The 12,770-nt window shown below is 39.9% G+C and overlaps 1 protein-coding gene across 2 annotated transcripts in view; it reads right to left on the minus strand.

Annotated features, from left to right (window-relative positions):
- UNC79 (unc-79 homolog, NALCN channel complex subunit) overlaps positions 1–12,770 on the minus strand; it is a 185,738-nt gene that overhangs the window by 115,534 nt on the left and 57,434 nt on the right. For both annotated transcript variants that reach the window (XM_040641500.1, XM_040641499.1), the window contains exons 10-13: positions 11,761–11,932; positions 9,969–10,199; positions 2,570–2,760; positions 1,871–1,994 (exon numbers count right to left, since the gene is read on the minus strand). In XM_040641500.1, the coding sequence (XP_040497434.1) occupies positions 1,871–1,994; positions 2,570–2,760; positions 9,969–10,199; positions 11,761–11,932 (718 nt within the window). The remainder of the gene's footprint in view (positions 1–1,870; positions 1,995–2,569; positions 2,761–9,968; positions 10,200–11,760; positions 11,933–12,770) is intronic.

Genomic DNA, 12,770 nt, shown 5'->3' on the forward strand with positions numbered 1-12,770 from the left:
ATATTCTATCAGCACAGCCACCCTCAATTTTTCATACTAAAAAATCAAAGTTAGTATTGAACCTTCCATCCTCCCCGCTCCCCACATCCCACAAATCGCCATGTTATTTCCACTAAAACTTCTAAGTATCTCTTGACACTGTCTCCTCCTTTCCATAGAATAGTGCCTTAGTTCACCACCTTCCTTCTCGAGTAGTGTAACCTGCATGCAATCCCATCCCCACCTCTGATCTGACTGCCCCGTCTGATCTTGCTTTCCGATGCAGGCTCAGGTATCCTGCCAAAATCAAGTTACTCTCTATCTGTACTGAATTTTTAGAAATAGGTGCCTCCCTCCTTCAGACAGAATTAACCCATCCCTCTTCTCTGCTTCCTTAGTTTGAAATCTGCATATACATTAGAGCCATTGTCGCCTTTTTTTATATCCGACTGTTTGATACTATCTCTCTCTCTTGATACTATATCCGACTGTTTGATACTATCTCTCTCACTGTGAGCTCCCTGAAGAAAGGAAGTATGAAGAAAGGACCATTTCTTATCCCATTTTCATCTCAGTGCCAATTACAGTGCCTGGCACAGAGGACTCTATAAATGTTTCCACAGTTAATTATTAAATCAGTCAACTCCAATCACTATACTGTTCACACTGTTCCCTAAATGGTTACACCAGTGGTTTAAAACCTTCAGCTGCAGCACCCTGTCTTCAAACTGGCACTCTGGGAAAGCCCTGTCCGTAAAACACACAGGTGTAACTGCTCTCGCCATGGTGAGACCAGAGGCTGGTGGCCCTGTGTGCTCACCCCGACATAACTCAGTCTAAAGGGTGTGTAAGTGAGTGATGACACCTAGCCATCTATGGAAGGATTGGCTTTCCTAAAATGAGAAATTATCTTACTGAGATCCACCTGGGTATGAAAAGTGTCCAAAAGGTGACTTTTAAAAAAAAAAGGTCCCTTTACTCTTTGTCAGTTGTGAAAAATATGGTTCCTCAGTGTAGAACCCCAAAAGGCATCTTCACGACTCGAAAAGCTTTTGGTATCACCTCCCTCTGTGACTCAGCAATGTAATGGCACCCATGGCTAATCTAAACACGGACTCTGTCCTCCTGTTTTGAAACTGCCCAAACTTTTTGTCAAGCATTCAACTCAATTTAGTAAATGTTTAGGAACATCCACTAATGAGCCAGGTGCTGAGAGGCAAGGATGAAGGGAGGCATGAATTCAAACATGAAAAAGGCCTGCCTGGTGCCTGCCCTCCAGGCATTTGCAATCAGGACAAGAGACAAAAATGAACTAAATATTAGACAGAATAACATTGGCACAAAGAGCCTGTATGAACACTGGGGGTGAAGAAATAATGAATTCTGAAGGGAAAATGGGGGTGTGAAACAGCAGCAAACTTCATAGACGAGATAATTTTTGAGCTGCGCTTTAAGGATAAGCTGGATTACAAATGCAGACCAGAGAAAGGTATTCCAGGCTGAGGGAGCAGCAAGAGCTCTCCCTAAGTCAGTAGCTCTCAACCTTTCCAAGTAAAGGACCTATTTCATATGAAAAGATTTATCAGAATGCCCACAAGATAGCTATTATACTTTTAGAAACTATTGATGGAAAAATACATAAGGACCAAAGCAATTATGAATTCAGTAATAGTATTGTATAAATCTGTGTTTTATTAACCATAACTATAGCCACATATATTTGAAATATAGTTATTCATCTGTGCAGTGAGTTATTCGTCTATAGACAGTCCTCAGCAAACGTGCGAATTTATGGACTCTTTGCAGTAACTTCCTGCTCCTCTACCCAGGGATCTCAAGTTCGCTGGCTATGAACTATTGCCCCAAATGATTAAAAGTATCATTTACTTACATGAAGCCAAAGTAAAGCTTGTTCCTGCACAGAGGAAGGGTATCCTGTGAAGCGACAACTAATAAAGCCAAACATTTCTTCCAATGAAAAAGGTAGAGGACAGAGCTCAATGTCAAACATTTTGCTGTAAAGCAGAGCCAATAGAAGTAAATGACCAGTGGGCATGGATTAGGGTCTACTGTTGCATTTTTAACTATACCTTATTTGGGGGAGCCAAACACTTTTGATTGGTCGGTGTTTTGAACGTGATGATCATGTTTCATTTTACTATAATAGCTTATGTCATTAGAAAAGATATGAAGAGTTCATGCAGTTGTTAATAACATTAGTGTTTATACTCCCACAAAGTTCAACAGAAAGAATGCATTTTAAGGAATTAGAGCTGCTCCCCAGAATCTAAGAACATTTTCCCTTTGCACTTCCCCCACTTTATCCAAATCATAATTATGTTTGAAAATCAGCAAACAATATGGTGTCCTATTATTCCACAGAACAAAATCTTTTCTGAACAATTCCAAGTCGTCTCAGCACAATTTATAACAACTACTTCCTTTTGCACCTTCAGATTTCTCTATTGTGTTGTTAAAAAGTAAACAAGATTACATAAAATGCTTACCACAGTGCCTGGCACACATTACATGCTCAATAAATGTTAGACATCATGACAATTATGGTGACTTCATTAAACTACTTACCCACCTTAATACTTCCCTGAATTCTTTTAACTGATTATCTGGGACCTCTGTTCTGATGGCTTCCAGCCACTCCGGCATAATGCACTCCCACACAGACTGACTGATCACATTGTAGGGGATCAGGCAGAGGATTCGGTTCAGACCTTCCTTCAACTGAGTCACTGTGCTGCAGGATTTATCCCAGTATCCTCCAACCTGAAGACGTTGCCACAGCCACAGGGGAAAAGAGCAAAATGCACCTGTTAAGATTATACTCTAAGGACTTCCTAAAGGAAATGGGTACAGAGAAAGACCACAATCCATTACATCTGAATCCTGGGCCAAGTAGCTTCACAGTGAGATTTGTAAGAATCTGTAAACCACCGGGATCCATTAGTTACAAAAAAAGGAAACCATAGTTATAAATAGGTCCAAATATCAATCAGAGACTGAATTTGAACTATTCTCCTGCAGCCTTTCCAGATCACACGTGAATTAAAATTCCCAAGATTTATTCCTAACAAGATGAGCATACTGTTGGAGCATTATTATTTCTAAAGCTTGACAAACCCATTACAAATATATGCAGTTACACCTGTGCTTCAAAGGAAGATAGATTTCTACTACTGTACACTTTGCATCGAATATTTTTTCATTATGGAAAATAAAGTGGCAGAGAGCACTATTTTTCCCTTTGCTGCATATTGTGCCATAGTTTTTTTTCCTAAAAATGCTCTAAGGCGGGCTGAACTCACAAACAAAAAAGACAACCTTTTTACTAATTAAGATAATATATTAATTTTCGCGTGCGGGGAAAAACATTTAAATTGCAAATTTGGGCTCTGTTTATAATTCCAATTTTAGATGAAGATCTTACATTCTTATCAAGCATATCAAAGTAACAAAGGCTTGACTGGTCCTGACTCTTCACCATGTAACACAAGTTTTGTGGGAAACCCTTTTATTTTAAATGAATCCAATTTTAAATGTTTCGTTATTAAACCTAGAATTCTAGGTTATTCAAAACAAATAAATCAGTTCCATTTAAACTCCAATATCTACTTGGTATCATATTGTCCAAAATCCTAGATGACTGACTCGATATTTTCAGGAAGTGACTACATTTCCAGGATTGCGCTGTTATTGTTAGTTACATGGACTCAGGAGAAGTAACACCGATAATGCTGATGGGGTGGCGCGTATCCCTGCTGAGGTTACCTTGGCCGTGTAATTTATGGTTGAGCCACATCAAGGCCTACTGGTTTTGAGTCACATTTTAGCACAAGTATCTCTGTGCTGTTCCTAAACTGTCAACAGCCAGACAATGGATCCTTTGATTTGGAAAAGTTGTTATACTTAAAAGGATTTCTAGAGAGTTCTCACCCTGAACAAATGTCCTATTACCAATATGGGAGGATCAAATTGATAAGATACACACACACACACACACACACACACACACACACAAAAGATCACAGCCAGCCCTAGAAGACTCCACTAGCAAAATTCTAGAACCGAAATTAGATTTAGAACAAAATTAAAATCTGCCCCCACCACGAACTCCCCTCCGCTTCCTCCTCTTGCGAATGACCCAGCTGGAGGCCCATATTCAGAGCCTATTATAAAGGCCTTCCCTCTGAAATTTAATTGGGCTAAAGCGGAATGATGTACTCAGAGGGAGGGAAGACATCTTAAAGCCTTTGCCAAACAATTTGTAAAAATATTGCAGAGGCGCACAGCTCCAAATCTACGCGCCTTAGAACATAGGAATCTTCTGTTTTCCCCGCTTAGCTGGAAATCTTCTCGCATTGATATAAAGAATTCAAATGAATGCAGTTGAGCAGGGAGGCCAACTCCTTAATTAATGCTATTACCAAGGCTGCCATCTCATTCTTTGAAGAATTAAAAATAACTGTCCTCGCCTTACTAATTGGATCTTTGTGAAAATATAATTGTGGTCCTAGAAGTATCCCAAAGCCCATCCGTGCTTCTTACCAATCCCAAAGCCTCCCCTATTCATCTCGAGATGCCTGCAGATACCATAAACAGTCAGGACATTGGAAAAGAGGCTTCCTGCACTGAAGAAACACTCCAGTAGTAACCCTCTCAGGCCTCGTGGCAGGCTCCACACTCAGCTGGGGGGAGGGGTGTTCTGCCTGGGGATTTTCTCCCTCTCCTTCTGTCCCTCCCCCACCATGCTCTCTGTCTCTCTCTAAGATGAAGAAATAAATCTTAAAAAAAAAAAAAAAAGTAGCTTCCAAAATCTTTCTGGCAGCTTGAATTTAAAGTTATACTAAATTATGTGAAATGATAGATATTCATCGAATATCTAGATCATTTCTAAATAAGACAAAACACTGAAACATTAATTATTCAATATAAGGTCATCTACTTTTGGATTCTTATTTTGACAGAGAGACGAAAGATACTTCGATCTGTTAATATGTTCTTTTTGCCACACTGAGAAATTATACTATGAAGCATATAGCTCTAGAAGTTACAAGGTAGTACATTCATAAAATTTGCCAATATGCTACAAAATACTGGTAAGTGACTGGCAACTCTAACTCCTGTTTTTCTCTGAAAACTAGAGGCTACTAAGTGTTGAAGATTATAAGTGAAACTCTTAGCAATAATAAGAGTCAAGGAAAAAACTCTGTATGCAAAATATTCAAGGAACATTCGATGTGCTTTTGTTAAGGACAAAAAGAGTAATATCGTCCTAAAGTCATTTTTAGAGGTTGTGTGAGACCTCCCAGATTAAAAAAGAGGAAAGTGAAGGACAACAACCTGAATGGAAATAAAAAGTTGTAAAGGATGGTGTGGGTGTGGGGGGGGCTGGGGGGTGGGGGGGCGGAGGAGAGAGAGAATCTTACCTTATGTTGTCAAAATGGCTAAGATGGAATGGATTTATTATAAGGTTTTTTAAATGAGCTTTAGTATTAATAGTGTACCAGTACAAAACTCAAGTTTGGTTTTCTTTCTCTAAAAAGGACAAAGTTTCTTGGGTTATTGGTCGGTCTTAATAAGAAATTGCAAAAGGCTTTTCTTTACCTTTTCAGTAATGTGTCTAAGAAACAAAGATTCTGTGTCTTACCAGAATTTTCTGTGCTTTATGTTGTCTTTATCATGTCCTCAATTACTTAAGAGAACCAAGTCTTCTCAATCAAAAAAAAAAAAAAAAAAAAAAGCTAAAAAAGCTAATTTTTTTTTTATAATCAGGTTACAACCTGTATTTACTTTTGAAATCTTTATTGTCATTTCGGTTAAACAGATAACTAAGTATTATTTCACAGTGACCCCATGATCCTGGTTAATCAAATGTTTAAACCTTTTAACATTTTTGACAACTTTTGATGTTTTCCCTTCCCAAAATCAAATCCTAAATAAAGTCTCGATCTCAAACTGACTTTGAGATTTCTGACAGGGCCTCTAGAAAAATGTCAAAGGATTTTTTTTTCTATTAAAAAAAATGTTAAACTAACCAGGCTTACTTGATACATTGAATTGCACGAAAAGCATCATCAAATACAAAGAGATGTTTAACCTTCCTTAGCTTATATTTGTATAGGTAAATGTTTTTAATACAAACACTTCAGGAGTTCTACGAAATTTCTAGAAATTTGTTCATGCCCTTCCTACTCATGACATATCCTCATGCTGCTTCGCCCGATAGCAGACAACAACAGTACAATGTGATCATAATTCCAGTTACTCTCATCAGATCTTTGATTACAGCCATTTTAAGTCTTTTATCATTTACGGATTGTTGCTGTTTTATTCGGATGCTTTCCTGAAAGCTCTTGCAATCAGCCACTAGACAGAATGCTTTGACTTCAGCAAAAAGGACTGTCTCCGAGACCCATGGAAAGGACTATGACAGGGAGTATGGGGTACAGGCTTCTGAGGGCATCATATGTCCCTGGCCTGAGAAAGGATTCCAGAACTCCGGTAGAGAATCTGATGGGTTCATACAACTGCTAACCCAAGATTAAGCAGAACGAAAATTAATTACATGGGGTTGAATGAACTGATGAAGAACCATTATCGTTTTAATGTTTTGTTTTGTTTTTAGTTTGGAGCATTGCTGGCTCTTTACTGTTCTATTTTCTGGATATAAGGTTTTTCTTAAGCTATCCATAATTCACAACAATTTAGTAGATTACATCTTTGTAAACAACAATGAAACACTTGCCTTTTTTTCTCCCCCCATCTGATCCTTCCAAGGTTCAGAAACGCTTAATGAGTATTCTTACTTTAATGCAGAAGTTCAAGAAGAATCTGTTCTCCTTGTCTTAGAACATAATTGGAAAAACTGGTTATGTCACCAAGGTTTTGACTGGAGTGTCATATTTTAGAAGTATGTGCATAGAATCAGATGTGACTAGACAGTTTCAAGGAACTACAGTTGACATGAAGGAGCCAATGCTTACAAAGCCCTGTTGGAAGAACCAGCCTGGTACCTGGCTTATGGGAATCCCAGCCAATAAGCAAATAAGAAATGTCACTTCCTGGACAGCCCAAGAAGCTTAGAATATTTTGGTGACCTCAAAAAGATAGAAATTTACCCAAATCCATAGGTACTGCAGATGAAGTATGATGACTAGTTACTGGCTTGGCGTCCTAGCCTCTAGAGGTTTATAAAAGCCCAATCTGAGATTCTCCATAAAAACTCCAGCAAAGCAAACATTAAAAAGGTTTATTTGGTCAACTACCATTCTCACTGCATTTACATAAATAATTAGGCCAAATTTAATGAGACTAGACTTACTTTGTGAAGAAGAGGAATCTTACTTTGATTATCTTTGATCAAAATGGGGGTGATTGGAGAGAGATTTTATGTTTCAATGGAAACATAACCCACCCTTGTGAGTTATCAGATTCTAGTCCTATTCTTTGTCTTTGAGCTATTTCTCGCCTCTTCATAAATGAATCCTGCTGTCTTGCACATTTTTTAAAATTTTTATTTAAATTCAATTTAATTAACAAATACTGTATTATTAGTTTCAGAGGCATAGAACACCCAGTGCTCATTGCATCCCGTGCCCTCCTTAATGCCCGTCACCCAGTTACCCCAGCTCTCGACCCCTCTCCCCTCCAGCATCCCTCAGTTTGTTTCCTATAGTCAAGAGTCTCCTATGGTTTGTCTCCCTCTCTGATTTCAACTTATTTTATTTTTCCCTCCCTTCCCCTATGATCCTCTGTTTTGTTTCTTAAACTCACATAGGAGTGAAATCATATGATATTTGTCCTGTACACTTTTTTAGTAACTAATGTTTCCAATTTTTCTCCCATCCTGCTGACTTGGTGTCGCTGAAAACTAAAACCTGACTGCCCAAATCCTTACTGAGACTCTGGGTTGTCTTGTCACAAAGCCCTGCAAGCTAGAGCAAGATGACTTGCTGAGAACTTCAAAGGCCTTACTGGGGCAACAGCCTCGGCCAGTCAGGAAGCTCACCAAACACCCACATCGGCCCTGCTCTGCTCCAGGGAATAACCACGACGGAGGCACTGATGTCCTCACTCCATCATCTAAAGACGCACTGAGCCCAACATCTACAAATCTTGACTGGCTTCCCTGTGGCCTCAAAAACTAGGTTTCTAGTCTACTATCCCCATTAACCTTAGTTTTGTCTGTCTATCTGTTTCCCTGTCCGAATCCATGCCCTCTTCCCTTTGCAGATCTCTCACCTGGAAGCACCTAACCCGAATCCAGAGCATCAACTGTGCTTCCTCTTTGTGTGAAACTTCTCCTGAAGTTTCAGATGGGAGAAATGAGGGGGAACCACTCAGACCCCCAGACTTGGTATAAAGATTATTTTAATGAAAACATTTAAGCTAAAGAAGATGCAGAGAGATACCTTACGCCAACTTCTGTTGTCTGACTTAAACAGAGCTTCCGGAAAATACCACTTCCCTTAGAGGGAGTTGTCTGTGAATTCAGCTCCTGTGGAGACAGACTGCCCAGTGCCACTCGCAACAAAGGGCCCGAGAGAACTTTCCATATCTTCCCATTCCAGCCCTAACTCCCCCATACACACCTTTTATCTCTGGCTACTGAGGGAGTAACCCATCCCCGAGTATCCAGTGATGGACTGAGTACTGAGCGCTATGTGTAAATACACTCTGTCTTTTCTCTCCTGACTAGGTCTGTTGCTGGTTAATATGCAGGCCCTCAGCCACTGACCCATGTTGGAAGGGGGAAAATTTTCCTCCCACTTCTTCTTATCTTCCAAAATCAGAGCAGACCAATCTTATACTTTTCCAAAGGAAACAACAGAAAACATACCAACAGCGTCAAAGAATGCCATGAAATAAGGAATTTCCAGCATGCAAAAATCCAATTTTATATGTGAATCAGTAGGTGGCAGCAAAGGAGAAAGAAGTGTATCTTGATAAACACACAGAACTGCTCTGCGTCCCAGAAATCTAATAAAAGCTACTCCTTTCGATGGTCTATGCTCTATTTTATCCTGAAATGTCTTATTCAGATTGAAAAATGCCTCAATATCTCATTGAAAGCAACCCAAAAAAATCACAAATACAATAAAATTCAGAAAATACCTTGAAAAAATTCATATATTCCTTCCAAAACCTGAATCTGGACATCCACCTTGCTAGGTTAGACACAAATTATATTGGATTAAAAAAATATGGGGTCTAAGCTGTAAATCTGGAGCCTATAATCCACTGAGGCAAAAGCAAAAGGATGAGCTCAGAGAAACTTCTCCTGTAAGCCAGAGGAAAACGAGCATTTGGGTACTTCCTAAGCTTTTTTTGGCATTCCAAATGCGAGGGCAGGGATTTCTACCATTCATCTCCAGAAATATATGTGAAATCGCTCCTAGTCAAATGTTAGCCTTTCCGCAGACAGTAGACCAGAAAAGGACTAGCTCTAGCAGTCTCAGAGAAAAAAAAATTTCTAGTACTTAATTTAAAAACATATTCAGGGGTGCCTGGGTGGCACAGCGGTTAAGAGTCTGCCTTCAGCTCAGGGCGTGATCCCGGCGTTATGGGATCGAGCCCCACATCAGGCTCCTCCGCTATGAGCCTGCTTCTTCCTCTCCCACTCCCCCTGCTTGTGTTCCCTCTCTCGCTGGCTGTCTCTATCTCTGTCGAATAAATAAATAAAATCTTTAAAAAAATAAAAAAATAAAAACATATTCAGCAATGTCAGGGAAGAATCCTCCCTTAAATTCTTAAAGATACTTCACACGTTCATCTTGCCATTCCTCCCCATCCCAAACCAACATCAAAGCAGCACACCACCTAAAATGTAGTGCATAACTAACCTCGTTCAGCTGTGTTAACTAAAATAAGGAGATACATTCCCCCTTCTACAGACACTGATAACACGCTAATGGTGGGGCAGAGCTTCTCCCAATGCCTCTCCAACAAGGTCCGAGCTGTGGGCCTCCACTTACCCTGGCGAACTCCATTGGTTTGGGAAGAAGGCACATGACCATGACATCAAAGCGCACATCACATACTGTCTTCAACCACTTGGTGACAAACTGAGGCTTCAGTTTTTCCACCAAACTCCCGACTTCATCATCCATCATATACGCTGTGGAGTGAAACCACTGAAACACCATGGCCACCAGCCTGGCCAAGCTTTCCGTAGGTGTGTTCTCACTGGGTGTGCAGAGGCTCACCTGCAAATGAGCAGATTAGACTCTGCTTCAGCCTCCATCCATCTCTACATAATTATTTCATATTCATTTAAAAGCAAAAAAAAAAATGTTCCCAATAATCCATTTGAAATAGGCACTTCTGGGGGCGCCTGGGTGGCACAGCGGTTAAGCGTCTGCCTTCGGCTCAGGGCGTGATCCCGGCGTTCTGGGATCGAGCCCCACATCAGGCTCCTCCGCTATGAGCCTGCTTCTTCCTCTCCCACTCCCCCTGCTTGTGTTCCCTCTCTCGCTGGCTGTCTCTGTCGAATAAATAAATAAGATCTTAAAAAAAAAAAGAAAAGAAAGAAATAGGCACTTCTATAAATGATGGAGGATCGGTTAACTTAGAAACTGTTCCTCAAAGGAGAGATGGATTACAACAGTAATTTCCCTTGGAGACTGCACCTTTCAATAAGCCTCTTCCCTATTAGAAATCTATTTTGTAATCTATACCAGATAAATGCTTTTTAAAAAGTTAAGTCTGCAAAGTGAAATTTCATAAATATCTTCAGTGAAAAAATAACCTACATTTCCATTCCAAAAGTATCAGATTTAGCTAAGGATTTTCTATCAGTAATGATTCTGAAAGCTTAGCGCCCCCTAATTCACCACATTATAAATGGACTTTTAAAAACAGTTCATTATTTATTCATTATTCATTCTGTAATAATCTTTTATTCTCTATAGTAGGGGTCAGGAACGTACAAAATAAAGAAAATGCTAACCTTTGCCTTCAAAGAGTTCACGATAGCAATCATTATGTCATTATATAATAAGCTCTAGGAGCAAAACATGTGAAATTAACAATTAGATACCAATTTGGTAAGATAAAACAAAACATGACTTTCTCAGATAACCATGTAAAATCATAAAAGAGATGTATTTCTATGGAGACTTAATCTGTCTCCGATGGGCAGAAACAAAAGTCTGCTTCTCTACACGATTGGCAAGTTCAGCCTGCATGGAATTTGGGGCCAGAATGTTTCATCTTTACTGAATGAATGTTGCCAGTGAATCAGTCAAAAACAGTCAACTTCCTCATGTTAATATGGCTCTAATTTTTCTGGCTGTATGCAGACTTGCCGTAAATATGCAAAAAGTGCCACAGAGACTGAACTTTCAAGAAAAACGTCATGTATATAGGCAGGATGTGAATGATCTGCAAATTATACTGACTCCAAGAGTTCACAACATACCCTAGCAACTTTCCCATTCGTTTTCTGTCAAAGGTGCCTTTCAAACAGTCCAGGGTCTGGCCAGTAGGTTTCAACACCTGGCTGTTCTTTAGACTCAACTGGGGAGCTTTTTTAAAAGTTCCCAAGATTCTGGGATGGGATCTGGGCATTGCCATTCTTTAAAAGCCTTCCCAGGGAAACCTAGCGTGCAACCTAGGGTTGAGAGTCACTGTCCCAGAATATAGAGTCCCACTGCCAAGGTTAACTTTTCACTATTTACTATTTGCTTCTTTGAAAAGAACAGGAAATGTTCCTCATCGGTGCAATGTTGTCGTGAGAAATAAGAAAGCGGAGGATTATTTTCTTACTAAAAACCATATTCCGAATTGACTGAGTAGCCGCTGGTCGTGTTTATCATCGTCCTTGTTGTCAAAGTCAGTGTTATCCAGGGAATGGTGGGAAGAGGAAAGGCCCAGCTGCCGCCGGCGGTTCAGTTCATATTCTCGCTGCTCAGCATGGAACTCAGCTTCTTTCAACAAGCTGCCAAAGATAAGCAATGTCAAGTCAGACCACTGAAAAAACACATTCGAGGTGATGACCCACTCAGAGTAACTACTTCATGAGCTCTCACTCAAGCCTTCCCTATCGCTCTCCTTTCAGTTGGTATCCTTTCTTTCCTTGCACTCCATCCTCATTTCAAAAATGAACAAACTGAGGCACAAAAAGGTTGCTTCTCCAATCAATTAGGATCAAGCAAAACTGATGCAATCTGGCCTCTGGTTCACCAACCATCCCACTAGACGTCAACACTTCCCCTGTATCTAATCTGAGGTTATGTGGACATCAAATGCACGATACAAGGAGAGACTGAGGAATTTACACCCAAATGGAAAAATACTTAATATTCAGAGATCTGAAAATGAGCAACAAAGACTCCTTTTTCAATCTGCTAAACAAGTCATAATTTTTAAAAATAAAACCCAATGGAGGGACCCGGGTGGCTCAGCCGGTGAAGTATCTGACGTCTGCTTAGGTTATGATCTCAGAGGTCCTAGGATAGACCACTGTGTTGGGCTCCCCGCTGAGTGGGGAGTCTGCTTGCCCCTCTGCCCCTCCCCCTGCTTGTGTGCTCTCTTTCTCTCCCTCAAATAAATAAATAAAACCTTTAAAAAAATAAAAATTTAAAAAATTTAAAAATAAAACCCAATGTTGGCAAGGGCGTACCAAAAAACTAGCCATTTCATACAGTGCTGTTGGCATTATAAATTCATATACATACTCTGAAAATCAGTTTGGTGATGTATCAATAGCCATGAAAATATACCCTTTTGACCCAGCCAACCATATCTGTCATCTACCCTAAGAAAATAAAAAATAC

Source organism: Ursus maritimus, unplaced genomic scaffold, assembly GCF_017311325.1.
Source record: "Ursus maritimus isolate PB19 unplaced genomic scaffold, ASM1731132v1 scaffold_25, whole genome shotgun sequence".
Lineage (NCBI taxonomy): Eukaryota > Metazoa > Chordata > Mammalia > Carnivora > Ursidae > Ursus > Ursus maritimus.